The following is an 18,345-nucleotide window of genomic DNA, read 5'->3' as shown; positions in this document are numbered from 1 at the left end:
GAGGCTGTCGTCAGCTTCATGACCACGTGAGGTGGTCGTCAGCTACATGACCACGTGAGGCGGTCGTCAGCTTCATGACCACGTGAGGCGGTCGTCAGCTTCATGACCACGTGAGGCGGTGGTCAGCTACATGACCACGTGAGGCGGTCGTCAGCTTCATGACCACGTGAGGCTGTCGTCAGCCTCATGACCACGTGAGGCGGTGGTCAGCTACATGACCACGTGAGGCGGTCGTCAGCTTCATGACCACGTGAGGCGGTCGTCAGCTTCATGACCACGTGAGGCGGTCGTCAGCTTCATGACCACGTGAGGCGGTGGTCAGCTTCATGACCACTTGAGGCGGTCGTCAGCTTCATGACCACGTGAGACGGTCGTCAGCTTCATGACCACGTGAGGCGGTTGTCAGCTTCATGACCACGTGAGGCGGTGGTCAGCTTCATGACCACGTGAGGCTGTCGTCAGCCTCATGACCACGTGAGGCGATGGTCAGCTACATGACCACGTGAGGCGGTCGTCAGCTACATGACCACTTGAGGCGGTCGTCAGCTTCATGACCACGTGAGGCGGTCGTCAGCTTCATGACCACGTGAGGCGGTCGTCAGCTTCATGACCACGTGAGGCGGTGGTCAGCTACATGACCACGTGAGGCGGTCGTCAGCTACATGACCACGTGAGGCGGTCGTCAGCCTCATGACCACGTGAGGCGGTCGTCAGCTACATGACCACTTGAGGCGGTCGTCAGCTACATGACCACTTGAGGCGGTCGTCAGCTTCATGACCACGTGAGGCGGTCGTCAGCTACATGACCACTTGAGGCGGTCGTCAGCTTCATGACCACGTGAGGCGGTCGTCAGCTACATGACCACTTGAGGCGGTCGTCAGCTTCATGACCACGTGAGGCGGTCGTCAGCTTCATGACCACGTGAGGCTGTCGTCAGCCTCATGACCACGTGAGGCGGTGGTCAGCTACATGACCACGTGAGGCTGTCGTCAGCTTCATGACCACGTGAGGCGGTCGTCAGCTACATGACCACTTGAGGCGGTCGTCAGCTTCATGACCACGTGAGGCGGTCGTCAGCCTCATGACCACGTGAGGCGGTCGTCAGCTACATGACCACGTGAGGCGGTCGTCAGCTACATGACCACTTGAGGCGGTCGTCAGCTTCATGACCACTTGAGGCGGTCGTCAGCTTCATGACCACGTGAGGCGGTCGTCAGCCTCATGACCACGTGAGGCGGTCGTCAGCTTCATGACCACGTGAGGCGGTCGTCAGCTTCATGACCACGTGAGGCGGTCGTCAGCTTCATGACCACGTGAGGCGGTCGTCAGCTTCATGACCACGTGAGGCGGTGGTCAGCTTCATGACCACGTGAGGCGGTGGTCAGCTTCATGACCACGTGAGGCGGTCGTCAGCTTCATGACCACGTGAGGCGGTGGTCAGCTTCATGACCACGTGAGGCGGTCGTCAGCTTCATGACCACGTGATGCGGTCATCAGCTTCATGACCGTCAGCTTCATGACCACGTGATGCGGTCGTCAGCTTCATGACCACTTGAGGCGGTCGTCAGCTTCATGACCACGTGAGGCGGTCGTCAGCTTCATGACCACGTGATGCGGTCGTCAGCTTCATGACCACTTGAGGCGGTCGTCAGCTTCATGACCACGTGAGGCGGTGGTCAGCTTCATGACCACGTGAGGCGGTCGTCAGCTTCATGACCACGTGAGGCGGTCGTCAGCTTCATGACCTTTGAGGCGGTCGTCAGCTTCATGACCACGTGAGGCGGTCGTCAGCTTCATGACCTTTGAGGCGGTCGTCAGCTTCATGACCACGTGAGACGGTCGTCAGCTTCATGACCACGTGAGGCGGTCGTCAGCTTCATGACCACGTGAGGCGGTCGTCAGCTTCATGACCACGTGAGGCGGTGGTCAGCTTCATGACCACTTGAGGCGGTCGTCAGCTTCATGACCACGTGAGACGGTCGTCAGCTTCATGACCACGTGAGGCGGTTGTCAGCTTCATGACCACGTGAGGCGGTGGTCAGCTTCATGACCACGTGAGGCTGTCGTCAGCCTCATGACCACGTGTGACAGAGCACAAGTCTGTCACGATTTGAGTTAAATAAAGTGTATTTGCTTCTGACAGCATCAGTGGGTGCACACACTGTATAGCTGTAAACTTCCAACAGTTCTTGCAATTCACTTTATTTATTTTCTGTTTTTGGTTGTTTTCTATGTCTTATCTGTTTACTACCTGATTTCATAGGAGTACTTCCTGTATCCTGAATGTCCAGTGGACCCACCTATTGTTTTGGTTTCCTTTGACAGGCCTGTTTTAAATTCAAAATGATTTCTTTTTATTTTGCATTTTTGTTTAAAGAATGTTGTTAAAGTTTGGACTTCTTTGTCTAATTATTGCTTTGGTAATTAGGAAAATGCATGTAATTGTTCTTTTGTTTTTAGGAAATGTTTGATTTTGATTGTTAATTGTGTTTGTTTGGCAAGGGGTGGAGCCAACCACCTATAAAAGAGGACCTCTTTTCAAGATGGAGTCTCTGTCTGGTGATGTCTGGCTGCCATGCTGCTGCACTGTAGGCTGCAGACTTGCCACATTATTTTCAATGGGTGCATTTTTCCCCACATTCTGCCTTACAACTACATAAAGATTGAGAGCACTTTGACTCTTTGTGTGGACAGTAGTTTGTAATTCTGACATATGGTGTCCCAAGTGGGATCAGTGTCTTGGAAGGAGGCCAAATATGGCAAGCCGCAAAGGCCCAAAGAGGAGCTACGCACGTCCCACAATGCGAACCAGAAGTCAAGCGGTGAAGGATGAGGAAGTCGAACCAGACTGGGAAACCGATGACGATGGGCCATCAGCAGAGCGTCCCGGCCCGAGTGGAGATGTGGAGCAGCCTAAGATGGTGGAAATGCTCCAGCAGTTCCTTGGCGCACAGAGGACCAGAGAAGAGGGTTTGTTGGCTGAACTGAAGAACCTGAGGGTGGTTCTCCAATCCCAGAGACAACCTGCATCAGATGTAAGTGACTCTCCACGCGCAGTTAGGAGTGAGGCCTCCTTATTGCCACTCCCAACACCAGCGCCCCCACATCGTCGAACAGATTGCGATGAAGTTGACATGGACATGACAGCTGTACCCTCCATGATGCAACCACCACCCTTCCATCGGAAGGACCCCAAGATGCTACCATATCAGCCGGAGGAAGATATTGAAAATTTTTTACTCCGTTTTGAGAGGATTGCAAAGACTTGGGGTTGGGTGTACACTGAATGGGCATACAGACTTGTACCATTGTTAACAGGAAAGGCTCTAGCAGCCTACTCAGCGATGGATGAGGACCTCTCAGACTCCTATCCTGATATCAAGGAGGCTTTATTGGCCAAATTTAATGTCTCAGCTGAGACCTATAGACAACGTTTCAGAGACACTAATGTCCCACAAGGGGAGTTGCCTACAGAGACCTATCATCGTCTTAGGGGTTTATATCGTCGATGGATAAGGCCTGACCAACGTGGTGTAGAAGATATTGGAGAAATCATCATCTTGGAACAGTTTCTTCGGACCTTACCCCCTGATATACGCACGTGGGTGAAGGAGCATGAACCACCAACTGGGATGGAAGCAGCTAAACTTGCAACACAGTACATTAATGCTCACAGAACAACTGGCCCAAGGACACAGCAGCGGGTCTTTCATCACACCCTTGGAGATGGGCGGCGGCCGGTTGACAAAAGACCAGAGGCTCAGAGAACCGGCAGTGGCGTGAGTAAGACTACACCTCGTGGTGACAATGCAGGACAGGCTTTAATCTGCTATTATTGTCAGCAGCCTGGACATAAAGCTTCTGTGTGTCCTCTTAAAAAGCCCAAAATGTCTGGTTATTGTTGTGTGCCACAAAGGAGTGTTACTAAGTTGCAACATCCATGTTCAGACCCTGCTTCTTCCTACCCAGTGATTGTTAATGGTGTTCATTTAACTGCTTTATTAGACAGCGGCAGTTCCAAGTCTTTGGTAAAGAAATGTTATTTACCAGACCATGTTCTCAATTATAAGAACAAAACTGTTATTGAGTGTGTCCATGGAGATGGCAAAGTATATCCCACTGCTGAAGTTACTTTGGATCTGGATGATCGAGCATTTCTTTTGCAAGTTGCAGTGTTGGACAAAATGCCAGTGGATTGTGTTATTGGGAGGGATTGTCCTCTTTTGTGGGACTTACTTGGGGACAAAAGACAGACCAATGTTGTTGCTGTAGTCACAAGGTCTCAGGTTAAGGCTGGGCTGGAACCTCTTCCAGATCTTCATGGTGATCTTTTTGAGGGCGGCTACAAAGGCCAAAAGAAAACACGGCGTCAACGCCGTCAAGAAAAGCATAGAGGGTCTTTTGAATCTCTTGAACAGAAACCTCAATGTCAGAATTTTGTTTGGGATGTACCAAATGACATTAGACATTTGCAGTTGACTGACACTACTTTGGCTTTTCTGTATAATCAAGTTGAAACTGAAACTGACAATGTCTCTACAGATACAAAATGTGTGTTAGATAACGATATTTTGTATATTCAGGGAGAAACAGGTAAGCGGTTGGTAGTGCCTACTGGATGCAGATCTGTAGTTTTGCACCTAGCTCATACAGTTCCATGGGCAGGACACCTGGGCCATCTAAAAACATATGCAAGATTAGCAAAGCGCTTTTACTGGCCAGGTATGTTTAAAGATGTCAGAGAGTTTTGTGCTTCATGCCCTCAGTGCCAGCTGACCAGTTTAAATAAGGTTAAACAAGCACCGCTACATCCTCTGCCAGTTATTAGTACCCCTTTCCAGCGCATTGCCATGGATATTGTAGGACCCCTGGAGAAAAGCAGTTCTGGAAACAAATATATTCTGGTCATCTGTGATTATGCAACCCGCTTTCCGGAAGCTTTCCCTTTACGTACCATCAAAACGAAGGCAATAATAAATGCTCTTGTTCAGCTTTTTTCTCGTGTAGGAGTGCCGAGCGAAATCCTGACTGATCAAGGTACCAACTTCACCTCCAACCTGATGTTACTACTGCATAAAGAACTGGGCATCAAAGGAATCCGGACAACGCCATATCATCCACAAACTGATGGCCTGGTGGAGAGATTTAATCAGAGTCTCAAGCAGATGTTGCGTAAATTTGTTTCAGAAACTGGACGTGACTGGGATAAATGGTTGCCTTTTCTCCTGTTTGCATACAGAGAAGTTCCCCAGGCTTCCACAGGTTTCTCCCCATTTGAGCTCCTGTACGGGTGGCCAGTCCAGGGACCCTTGGATTTGCTGAGAAAAGAATGGGAAGCAAGTAAGAAACCAGTGGCTGAGGGAATCCTGTCCTATGTACTTCAGATGAGGAATCATTTGGAAAAGTACAGGGACCTGGCACAAGAGAACCTTACCAGAGCCCAAAGAGACCAAAAATCCTGGTATGACAAGAAAGCTCGTCAGCGTGAGTTGGAACCAGGTAAAAAAGTTTTGATACTTTTACCGCTGACGGCAAACAAACTTTTGGCTAAATGGCAGGGTCCATATGAAGTGATTAGACGGGTTGGTCCAGTAACATATGAAATAGCACACCCAGACAAAGGGAAGCACAGTCAAATATATCACGTCAATTTGCTGAAAGAGTGGAAAGACCGTGAGCAACTACAATCTCAACAGACATTAATGGTGTGCAAAATACACGACGATGGTGATGACCCTATTACCTGTATGCCAGATGTTTCTTCTATGCAGCCTCGATTGGATCATCTTTCACTTCAACAGAAACAGGAGATGTTGGATCTACTGGCACAAGTACCTGGCCTGTTCAAGGATGGACCAGGGAGGACTTCGCTAGTCCAACACACCATCCATCTAAAAGATTCTGCACCTATTCGACAGAGGCCTTACAGGATCCCTGAGTGTCTGACACACTCTCTTAAGGAGGAAATCAAGAAAATGACAGACTTGGGGGTCATTGAGCCATCTGAAAGTGAATGGTCTAGTCCAGTGGTAATGGTTCCGAAGAAGGATGGGTCCCAGCGTCTTTGCATTGATTTTAGAAAAGTGAATGCTGTGTCCCGCTTTGATGCATACCCCATGCCTCGTGTTGATGACCTGGTAGAGCGTATCGGAAAAGCCCACTATCTGACCACATTAGACCTATGTAAGGGCTATTGGCAGATTCCATTGGAAGCGGCCTCCAGGCAATACACAGCTTTTCGAACACCAGGGGGTTTATATCAATTCACAGTGATGCCATTTGGGCTCCATGGAGCACCTGCCACTTTTCAGAGACTAATGGATACACTTCTGAGGGGTTGTGAAAGTTACTGTTCTGCCTATCTAGATGATGTGGTGGTTTTTAGCCATTCATGGGAAGATCACAAGAGACATCTTAAAAATGTTCTCACAAACATTGAGAAGGCAGGACTAACACTCAATCCACAGAAATGCGAGTGGGCGAGGATGGAAACCCAGTACCTTGGATTTCAACTGGGCGGTGGCAACATTCGTCCCATGGTTGATAAGGTGGAGGCAATACAGAAGACTGAACGACCCCGCACCAAGAAACAGCTGAGATCTTTTCTTGGACTTGTTGGTTGGTACAGCAGATTCATCCCACATTTTGCAACCATGGCAACACCTCTTACGAATCTCACCCGCAAATCCTCACCAAATCCAATTCGATGGTCAGTTGATTGTGAAAGGTCTTTTGATGCCTTGAAGAATGCCATGTGCTCTTCTCCAGTTTTGTGCAGTCCAGACTTCCAGAAACATTTTTTGGTGCAGGTGGACGCCTCAGACGTTGGACTTGGAGCAGTTCTGACCCAGAAAACTGAAGGACAAGAAAGACCTGTACTGTATCTAAGTCGTAAGCTGCTGCCAAGAGAAACCAGGTACTCGACTGTAGAAAAAGAAGCGCTTGCAATCAAATGGGCCTTGGACAGTTTGAAATATTATCTCTTGGGGCGTGACTTTGATCTGGAGTCAGATCATAGAGCGCTGCAATGGATCCATACTATGAAGGATCACAACCCCAGGATCATGAGATGGTACCTTGCCTTACAACCTTTCAGTTTCAGCATACGCCACAAGCCTGGAAGAAACAACACCTTGGCAGACTACTTATCTAGATTTCCCACAATGGCAGCGCTCGGAGAGGGGGAAAGTAATGTGACAGAGCACAAGTCTGTCACGATTTGAGTTAAATAAAGTGTATTTGCTTCTGACAGCATCAGTGGGTGCACACACTGTATAGCTGTAAACTTCCAACAGTTCTTGCAATTCACTTTATTTATTTTCTGTTTTTGGTTGTTTTCTATGTCTTATCTGTTTACTACCTGATTTCATAGGAGTACTTCCTGTATCCTGAATGTCCAGTGGACCCACCTATTGTTTTGGTTTCCTTTGACAGGCCTGTTTTAAATTCAAAATGATTTCTTTTTATTTTGCATTTTTGTTTAAAGAATGTTGTTAAAGTTTGGACTTCTTTGTCTAATTATTGCTTTGGTAATTAGGAAAATGCATGTAATTGTTCTTTTGTTTTTAGGAAATGTTTGATTTTGATTGTTAATTGTGTTTGTTTGGCAAGGGGTGGAGCCAACCACCTATAAAAGAGGACCTCTTTTCAAGATGGAGTCTCTGTCTGGTGATGTCTGGCTGCCATGCTGCTGCACTGTAGGCTGCAGACTTGCCACATTATTTTCAATGGGTGCATTTTTCCCCACATTCTGCCTTACAACTACATAAAGATTGAGAGCACTTTGACTCTTTGTGTGGACAGTAGTTTGTAATTCTGACACCACGTGAGGCGATGGTCAGCTACATGACCACGTGAGGCGGTCGTCAGCTACATGACCACTTGAGGCGGTCGTCAGCTTCATGACCACGTGAGGCGGTCGTCAGCTTCATGACCACGTGAGGCGGTCGTCAGCTTCATGACCACGTGAGGCGGTGGTCAGCTACATGACCACGTGAGGCGGTCGTCAGCTACATGACCACGTGAGGCGGTCGTCAGCCTCATGACCACGTGAGGCGGTCGTCAGCTACATGACCACTTGAGGCGGTCGTCAGCTACATGACCACTTGAGGCGGTCGTCAGCTACATGACCACGTGAGGCGGTCGTCAGCTACATGACCACTTGAGGCGGTCGTCAGCTTCATGACCACGTGAGGCGGTCGTCAGCTACATGACCACTTGAGGCGGTCGTCAGCTTCATGACCACGTGAGGCGGTCGTCAGCTTCATGACCACGTGAGGCTGTCGTCAGCTTCATGACCACGTGAGGCGGTCGTCAGCCTCATGACCACGTGAGGCTGTCGTCAGCTTCATGACCACGTGAGGCGGTCGTCAGCTACATGACCACTTGAGGCGGTCGTCAGCTTCATGACCACGTGAGGCGGTCGTCAGCCTCATGACCACGTGAGGCGGTCGTCAGCCTCATGACCACGTGAGGCGGTCGTCAGCCTCATGACCACTTGAGGCGGTCGTCAGCTTCATGACCACGTGAGGCGGTCGTCAGCTTCATGACCACGTGAGGCGGTCGTCAGCTTCATGACCACGTGAGGCGGTGGTCAGCTTCATGACCACGTGAGGCGGTGGTCAGCTACATGACCACGTGAGGCGGTCGTCAGCTACATGACCACGTGAGGCGGTCGTCAGCTACATGACCACGTGAGGCGGTCGTCAGCCTCATGACCACGTGAGGCGGTCGTCAGCTACATGACCACTTGAGGCGGTCGTCAGCTACATGACCACTTGAGGCGGTCGTCAGCTTCATGACCACGTGAGGCGGTCGTCAGCTACATGACCACTTGAGGCGGTCGTCAGCTTCATGACCACGTGAGGCGGTCGTCAGCTACATGACCACTTGAGGCGGTCGTCAGCTTCATGACCACGTGAGGCGGTCGTCAGCTACATGACCACTTGAGGCGGTCGTCAGCTTCATGACCACGTGAGGCGGTCGTCAGCTTCATGACCACGTGAGGCGGTCGTCAGCCTCATGACCACGTGAGGCGGTCGTCAGCTTCATGACCACGTGAGGCGGTCGTCAGCTTCATGATCACGTGAGGCGGTCGTCAGCTTCATGACCACGTGAGGCGGTCGTCAGCTTCATGACCACGTGAGGCGGTGGTCAGCTTCATGACCACGTGAGGCGGTGGTCAGCTTCATGACCACGTGAGGCGGTCGTCAGCTTCATGACCATGTGAGGCGGTGGTCAGCTTCATGACCACGTGAGGCGGTCGTCAGCTTCATGACCACGTGATGCGGTCATCAGCTTCATGACCGTCAGCTTCATGACCACGTGATGCGGTCGTCAGCTTCATGACCACTTGAGGCGGTCGTCAGCTTCATGACCACGTGAGGCGGTCGTCAGCTTCATGACCACGTGATGCGGTGGTCAGCTTCATGACCACGTGAGGCGGTCGTCAGCTTCATGACCACGTGAGGCGGTCGTCAGCTTCATGACCACGTGAGGCGGTCGTCAGCTTCATGACCTTTGAGGCGGTCGTCAGCTTCATGACCACGTGAGGCGGTCGTCAGCTTCATGACCTTTGAGGCGGTCGTCAGCTTCATGACCACGTGAGACGGTCGTCAGCTTCATGACCACGTGAGGCGGTCGTCAGCTTCATGACCACGTGAGGCGGTGGTCAGCTTCATGACCACGTGAGGCGGTCGTCAGCTTCATGACCACGTGAGGCGGTGGTCAGCTTCATGACCACGTGAGGCGGTCGTCAGCTTCATGACCACGTGAGGCGGTGGTCAGCTTCATGACCACGTGAGGCGGTGGTCAGCTTCATGACCACGTGAGGCGGTGGTCAGCTTCATGACCACGTGAGACGGTCGTCAGCTTCATGACCACGTGAGGCGGTCGTCAGCTTCATGACCACGTGAGGCGGTGGTCAGCTACATGACCACGTGAGGCGGTCGTCAGCTACATGACCACTTGAGGCGGTCGTCAGCTTCATGACCACGTGAGGCGGTCGTCAGCCTCATGACCACGTGAGACGGTCGTCAGCTTCATGACCACGTGAGGCGGTCGTCAGCTTCATGACCACGTGAGGCGGTGGTCAGCTACATGACCACGTGAGGCGGTCGTCAGCTACATGACCACGTGAGGCGGTCGTCAGCCTCATGACCACGTGAGGCGGTCGTCAGCCACATGACCACTTGAGGCGGTCGTCAGCTACATGACCACTTGAGGCGGTCGTCAGCTTCATGACCACGTGAGGCGGTCGTCAGCTACATGACCACTTGAGGCGGTCGTCAGCTTCATGACCACGTGAGGCGGTCGTCAGCTACATGACCACTTGAGGCGGTCGTCAGCTTCATGACCACGTGAGGCTGTCGTCAGCCTCATGACCACGTGAGGCGGTGGTCAGCTACATGACCACGTGAGGCGGTCGTCAGCTTCATGACCACGTGAGGCTGTCGTCAGCCTCATGACCACGTGAGGCGGTGGTCAGCCACATGACCACGTGAGGCGGTCGTCAGCTACATGACCACTTGAGGCGGTCGTCAGCTTCATGACCACGTGAGGCGGTCGTCAGCCTCATGACCACGTGAGGCGGTGGTCAGCTTCATGACCACGTGAGGCGGTGGTCAGCTTCATGACCACGTGAGGCGGTCGTCAGCTTCATGAACACGTGATGCGGTCATCAGCTTCATGACCGTCAGCTTCATGACCACGTGATGCGGTCGTCAGCTTCATGACCACGTGAGGCGGTCGTCAGCTTCATGACCACGTGAGGCGGTCGTCAGCTTCATGACCACGTGAGGCGGTGGTCAGCTTCATGACCACGTGAGGCGGTGGTCAGCTTCATGACCACGTGAGGCGGTCGTCAGCTTCATGACCACGTGAGGCGGTCGTCAGCTTCATGACCACGTGAGGCGGTGGTCAGCTACATGACCACGTGAGGCGGTCGTCAGCTTCATGACCACGTGAGGCGGTCGTCAGCTTCATGACCACGTGAGGCGGTCGTCAGCTTCATGACCACGTGAGGCGGTGGTCAGCTTCATGACCACGTGAGGCGGTGGTCAGCTTCATGACCACGTGAGGCGGTCGTCAGCTTCATGACCACGTGAGGCGGTGGTCAGCTTCATGACCACGTGAGGCGGTGGTCAGCTTCATGACCACGTGAGGCGGTCGTCAGCTTCATGAACACGTGATGCGGTCATCAGCTTCATGACCGTCAGCTTCATGACCACGTGATGCGGTCGTCAGCTTCATGACCACGTGAGGCGGTCGTCAGCTTCATGACCACGTGAGGCGGTCGTCAGCTTCATGACCACGTGATGCGGTCGTCAGCTTCATGACCACTTGAGGCGGTCGTCAGCTTCATGACCACGTGAGGCGGTGGTCAGCTACATGACCACGTGAGGCGGTCGTCAGCTACATGACCACGTGAGGCGGTCGTCAGCCTCATGACCACGTGAGGCGGTCGTCAGCTTCATGACCACGTGAGGCGGTGGTCAGCTTCATGACCACGTGAGGCGGTCGTCAGCTTCATGAACACGTGATGCGGTCATCAGCTTCATGACCGTCAGCTTCATGACCACGTGATGCGGTCGTCAGCTTCATGACCACTTGAGGCGGTCGTCAGCTTCATGACCACGTGAGGCGGTCGTCAGCTTCATGACCACGTGATGCGGTCGTCAGCTTCATGACCACTTGAGGCGGTCGTCAGCTTCATGACCACGTGAGGCGGTGGTCAGCTTCATGACCACGTGAGGCGGTCGTCAGCTTCATGACCACGTGAGGCGGTCGTCAGCTTCATGACCTTTGAGGCGGTCGTCAGCCTCATGACCACGTGAGGCGGTCGTCAGCTTCATGACCTTTGAGGCGGTCGTCAGCTTCATGACCACGTGAGGCGGTCGTCAGCTTCATGACCACGTGAGGCGGTCGTCAGCTTCATGACCACGTGAGGCGGTGGTCAGCTTCAAGACCACGTGAGGCGGTGGTCAGCTTCATGACCACGTGAGGCGGTCGTCAGCTTCATGACCACGTGATGCGGTCATCAGCTTCATGACCGTCAGCTTCATGACCACGTGATGCGGTCATCAGCTTCATGACCACTTGAGGCGGTCGTCAGCTTCATGACCACGTGAGGCGGTCGTCAGCTTCATGACCATGTGATGCGGTCGTCAGCTTCATGACCACGTGAGGCGGTGGTCAGCTTCAAGACCACGTGAGGCGGTCGTCAGCTTCATGACCACGTGAGGCGGTGGTCAGCTTCATGACCACGTGAGGCGGTCGTCAGCTTCATGACCACGTGATGCGGTCGTCAGCTTCATGACCGTCAGCTTCATGACCACGTGATGCGGTCATCAGCTTCATGACCACTTGAGGCGGTCGTCAGCTTCATGACCACGTGAGGCGGTCGTCAGCTACATGACCACGTGAGGCGGTCGTCAGCTTCATGACCATGTGATGCGGTCGTCAGCTTCATGACCACTTGAGGCGGTCGTCAGCTTCATGACCACGTGAGGCGGTCGTCAGCTACATGACCACGTGAGGCGGTCGTCAGCTTCATGACCATGTGATGCGGTCGTCAGCTTCATGACCACTTGAGGCGGTCGTCAGCTTCATGACCACGTGAGGCGGTCGTCAGCTTCATGACCACGTGAGGCGGTCGTCAGCTTCATGACCTTTGAGGCGGTCGTCAGCTTCATGACCACGTGAGGCGGTCGTCAGCTTCATGACCACGTGAGGCGGTCGTCAGCTTCATGACCTTTGAGGCGGTCGTCAGCTTCATGACCACGTGATGCGGTCGTCAGCTTCATGACCACTTGAGGCGGTCGTCAGCTTCATGACCACGTGAGGCGGTGGTCAGCTTCATGACCACGTGAGGCGGTCGTCAGCTTCATGACCTTTGAGGCTGTCGTCAGCTTCATGACCACGTGAGGCGGTCGTCAGCTTCATGACCTTTGAGGCTGTCGTCAGCTTCATGACCACGTACCATTGTCTCCCGTTTACTCCTAAACCATTAGTGCTGAATCTCCAGCAGTAAAGCTTTTCTTTTTTTGATCAGGAGACAGCAGAAGATTCTTAAAACCAAATGGGATTCTATTTTAGTTTATGGACTTCAAACTTCATGTTTTATATGAGGCATTTGGTTTTTATGCCTCAAATTTTTCGTTTAATTTATATTAGTTTAACTTACCTTTTCCTCTCTGTCGTATTCTTTTTTTCTTTATGTGTGAGAACAGCTCCTTTAGAGGGTTTCTCTAGAATTATCAGGATGCAAAAATACAAAACAAAATAACTGATGATTTTATCAATTAAAATTTATTATAATTTATAATTTATTATAAACTTATTTCATTGTTCATAGACGCTACGACTGCAGGTAAAAATCATTTTCAGAGACAGCAGAATTTGACTAAACGAAGCTGTTTTAGATTATTTTTCGGAACATTTTGTTGAAATAATTAAAAAAAACGTTTTTAAATGCTTGCTGTAGTGCCATTAAGTTTTTTTAAATCCATAAATATATATACATACATATTTAAACTCTACCAACAAAGCTGAGTGTGATACAGAGTGCTAAAACCGAACAGAGAAAAAGAGATAGATAGCAACAAATGAAAAATCTAGATTAAATCTTAAATTTTTTTAAATCACAAACTTGTATAAATGAAGACAAAAAGTAAAAATGTCACCAAACATCCAGGTTTTAAAATAGGTCCCAAGTTTTTAAAACCTTGAAGTTTGCTGAGTTTTTGTTTAGCATTTTTTATCAAATACCTCTAGGGGGCGCGTGACGTCCATGGACCTGAACGCTGGAGGATGCAGCTTCCTCTCCCGGCCAGCAGATGGCGGTGTGTGCGTAGAATTGTATCTAGACAGAGCGCTTTATAAAGCGAGGACATGTTGGAGTCTGCGCACTTGGACTCTCGCCTAAAGCTGCGATCATGGCTGCTAAAAGCATGACTCTGCTGTGGGGCTCCGGCTCCTGCCCCTGCTGGAGGGCCATGATCGCCCTGGAGGAGAAGAACCTGCAGGGCTACAACCACAAGCTGCTCTCCTTCGACAAGATGGAGCACAAATCCCAGCAAGTTCTGGACATCAACCCCAGAGGACAGGTGAGGAGGAGGAGGAGCTCCTGCAAACTCACAGCTCCGTTTAATCTGCTTAGGAGCAGCAGGAACTGTAGAGAACTGTGAGGCTTTAGGGAGGAGGTGAAGCAGGAGGTCCTGGGACATGAGGGGAGCAGGGAGGCGCAGAGGAGACCTGCTGGTGCTGGAATGAAGAAGCTCAGGAGGATTTTAGGGGAACCCAGGAGACAGGAGTGCAGGGAGATGCAACACAGGGTGGAGGTGTCAAAGGTCAAACATAGGCGGCTGGAGGAGTAGCACGACAGGTTGTTAAATTATTGTTCTCATGATGGACGAATTCATAGAAAATTAAACTCAAATTGCATTTCTGAGTATTTCTTTATTCAAATCGTTGTGAACCAGGAGCAGATGGAAGAAAAAGTTTGAAGAAGATTGTGACGTAGAAAACACACTGGGTGGGCGTTAATTCTGGTGTATTCCTCTCTGAGGTGCTAATGCATGCTAGTCTAGATTACTGTCATGCCCTGCTCTCTGCTCTAGGATATTGAACCTTCAACGTGTGCTGAAGAGGACCAGGGGTGGGGGGGGGACATTTTAAAATCGCTGCATTGGCTCCATGTGCGTTTCAGAATTAAACGTCTTTTATTGGTTTATAGATGTTTTCATGGTCTCGGCCCTTCATATTTATCTGATATGATTTTAAAGTATCAGCCCTCGCTGAGGTCCTCTGATGCCGTTTGGTTATTCCAAAAGTTAGAACTAAAACAAATGCGAGGCTTCATTCAGTTACTATGGACCTCGCCTGTGGAACAGCCTCCCAGCATGCCTCAGGGCCGCACAGACTGTTCATGTTTGTAAAGGAAATCAAGACCTACCTTTCTAGCTTTTAGTTAAAATGTAAGAATTTATTTGACATTTTCATTATTTATTTTCTCTTTTGACTAGCATAATTTATTTTAAATTCACACCTATATCTGTCTATTAAGGGTAACTTATGTACTTATTTGGTTATTTATCTATTTTAATTTCATTCCTATTAATACAAAAGGTGTGTCATGTTTTAGCTTGGGGTTGTGAGGAGCTGTAAACTAGTGGGAGAGAGTGTAAACAAAGGCATGATGGGAAATTAGAAGAGGCTTACAGAACAGAACTCAGAAGTGAATTTCTGATGAACTTCTGAAACTGAAACTACACTATTTTACCAAAAGTATTGGCTCATCCATCCAAATGATCAGAATCAGGTGTCCTCATCACTTCTTCTGGTCACAGGTGTATTACATTCATGCAGACTATGTTTTTACAAACATTTGTGAAAGAATGGACCGCTCTCAGGAATTCAGTGACTTCCAGACTGGAACTGTCATAGGACGCCACCTGTACAACACATCTAGTGGTGAAAAGTCCTAAATGTTCCACAGTCAGCTGTCAGCTCTATCAGAACAACATGGAAGAGTTTGGGAACAACAGCAACTCAGCCACCAAGTGGTCGACCACGTAACCTGATGGAGAGGGGTCAGCGGATGCTGAAGCACAAAGAGGTCGCAGACTTCCTGTAGTCAATTGCTGCAGAGCTCCAGACGTCATGTGACCTTCAGATTAGCCTAAGTCCAGCATGCAGAGAGCTTCATGGAATGAGTTTCCATGGCTGAGCAGCTGCATCCAAACACACATCACCAAGTGAATACAAAGCATTGATGCAGTGGTGGAAAGAACAACGCCACTGGACTCTAGAGCAGATGACTGTGCACCAGTGACCAAAGCAAGGTCCATGAAGACATGGAGGACAGAGTCTGCTGTGGATGAACCTGACAGAGTCCTGACCTGAACCCCATAGAACACCTTTAGGATGAGTTAGAGCAGAGACTGAGATCCAGGCCTTCTCCACCAACATCAGTGTGTGACCTCACCAATGACCTTCTGGAAGAATGCTCCAAAACTCCTAGAAACTCTCCTCAACGTTGTGGACAGCCTTAACAGAAGAGTTGAAGCTGTAATGGCTGCAATAGGTGGACCGCCATCATATCGAACTTTATGTGTTTGGAGTAGGACGGCACTTCAGTTCATGTGTGAGTCAAAGCAGGTGAGCGGATACTTTTGGGAATATTGTGTTTGTCCTAGAAAATGACAGGTTTTTGGATTTAGTCTAAAAACAGCAGAGTCATGATTTAAAGACCGCTGGGAACATTTTAGAAAAAGATCAAAAGATTAAGCAAGCATTAGTTGATGACAAATGTAGATTTTTAACATCCACCCTTGAAGATTTTCTGTAGAATCTCTGAGAGAGTTCTGACCCGGTTCTGACAGAGTTGCTTTTTTCAGCTTCCCTCCTTCAAACATGGAGACAACATAGTGAATGACTCGTACGCCATCTGCTTTTACCTGGAGGTGAGACGCCGTCCAGTCGTCATCCACGGGACCAGCAGAACCGCCCGTTTCTTCATTGGGTTTCCTTGTTGCAGAGTCAGTTTCAGAACCAGGGGAACCGGCTGATCCCAGACGCTGCAGAGGAGCGGGCCCTCATGTACCAGCGCATGTTCGAGGGGCAAAGTTTCTACGAGAAACTCAGTAAGACAGACAGAAGCTGCTTATTGCAGTTAAAAACCAAGAATCTGCTTCTCCGGTCAGGAAGACATTTCTGGATTTTTTTAACCAAAACTTTTGGTTTGATTGAAGATCCAGAAGATTTGAAAGTGCTTGAGAGGAAAAAGGGAAAGAACATCTGATCATTTATCATTTTGTGGGTAAATGAGACAAATCGTTGTGTTTTTCTTGTAGATAACGTCATCTACTATGACCTTTTTGTTCCTGAGGAGGAGCGGCACGCCTCCGCTCTGAGCAGAAACAAGGAGGCCCTGAAGGCTGAGCTGGGCCTGTGGGAGGCTCACCTGCAGAAGGTCTGTGATGGACGCCACCACCACCCAGCCTTTGTTTGCTCTGATGTTCTGGAGTTGATCCTGTGTTTCTGAAGCAGAGTCCGGGCTCTTTCCTGGCTGGAAGCTCCTTCTCTCTGGCAGACGTGGTGGTCTTCCCCACCATGGCTTATCTCTTCAGATTTGGGTAAGACAGCCACAGAGACCAGAACTTCCCTCACGTCTTGGCTGGGATTGATTTTTGTTGGGGATTACGCCTTTCTCTCCAGGCTGTCTGAGGGGCGTTACCCCAAACTGGGCGAGTACTACGCCCTCCTGAAGGACCGGCCCAGCATCAAGGCCAGCTGGCCCCCTCACTGGCTGGAGAACCCCAAAGGACACGAGGCTCTGAAGGATTTCTGAGAGAAGGCCTCCTCCTGAGCGTTTGACAACATCATCTCAGCCAACGCTTGAACTGTCCAGTTTCAGCTGTTCTTGTTAAATGCAGTTTTCTAGAGGAACAGAAGATTAAAAGCTTCTTTTTTTCACTTACGCTACCAAATGCCAGCAGCTTTTACAGCAGGTGCTTTGTGCAAAAACATGTGATGACCCCTGACCTGTAAAACTTTATTGCTTTATTATAAAATAAAACAGCAGAAGATGAAAGCCTCTTTCACTCCTGAAGGTGTTCAAGGTTTGACGTGGAGATAAGGAGCAGTTATGGCGCCATCAAAGCCGCCGTGCTCTGCAGAATCCTGCAGCCTTCTGACTGTTTGATGGAGACGCCTTCAGAAACAGGACAGCAGTGCCTCTGCGCTCTGACATTCAAATTAAAAAACAGCAGTTTGCAGTCATTTCCCATAATTCCATGGGGTTGCTCCATCAAAGCAGAGCTTGATTACTCATTTTGATTCATGCAGATAAGTAGAAAGACATCCTGCTTGGTTTATGTGGAGGAAGGTTCTCCATTAAAGTTGAGTCATCTTCAACAACTTCACTGTGAGACAAAGATGACATTGCAAAAATAGCTTTGCCAAGTCATTGGAGTTAATCATTCATTTTTCACCCTTTTCTTGAGCCGAGGTACACATTTTTTCTTTTACAAAAATCTTGAGGCACACCAGCAACCAAAAACAATAAAAAAGAGAAACTCTATTGTCTGTATTGATACACAGTTTCTCCACTATCATGTGCACATTGTTTCCAGCAATTGAGGCACAAAAATTTGAATTTTTTGAGCATTTTTCCGAAAGGTTTTGCTAGTTTTCTATGATTTAATAACTAAATTCATTTTTAGACGTATTTAAGAATGGAGAGTTTTTAAGTTCAGTTTTTAAGAATTTCTGAAAAACACAAAACACTTTTTTTTGTTGGCATATTTACAAACTTTTCTCTTTCTTGAGTAAAATATTCTTCA

At 49.7% G+C, this 18,345-nt stretch overlaps 1 protein-coding gene across 2 annotated transcripts; it reads left to right on the top strand.

Annotated features, from left to right (window-relative positions):
* Positions 1-13,889: 13,889 nt before the first annotated feature.
* On the top strand, positions 13,890-17,594 carry LOC101168304 (glutathione S-transferase A). 2 transcript variants are annotated; one of them, XM_023960229.1, is made up of 6 exons: positions 13,890-14,106; positions 16,399-16,464; positions 16,539-16,644; positions 16,855-16,973; positions 17,051-17,136; positions 17,219-17,594. In XM_023960229.1, the coding sequence occupies exons 1-6, from the start codon at positions 13,936-13,938 to the stop codon at positions 17,349-17,351; spliced, it is 681 nt and encodes a 226-aa protein (XP_023815997.1). In that variant the 5' UTR covers positions 13,890-13,935; the 3' UTR covers positions 17,352-17,594. The 2 variants fall into 2 exon arrangements, with proteins under 2 accessions (XP_023815997.1, XP_004074447.1); XM_004074399.4 differs by having other exon boundaries at positions 17,048-17,136.
* Positions 17,595-18,345: the final 751 nt, after the last annotated feature.

The sequence above is a fragment of the Oryzias latipes genome, chromosome 11 (assembly GCF_002234675.1).
Source record: "Oryzias latipes chromosome 11, ASM223467v1".
In the NCBI taxonomy this organism is placed as follows: Eukaryota; Metazoa; Chordata; class Actinopteri; order Beloniformes; family Adrianichthyidae; genus Oryzias; species Oryzias latipes.
This window is presented reverse-complemented; position numbering and strand designations above follow the sequence as displayed.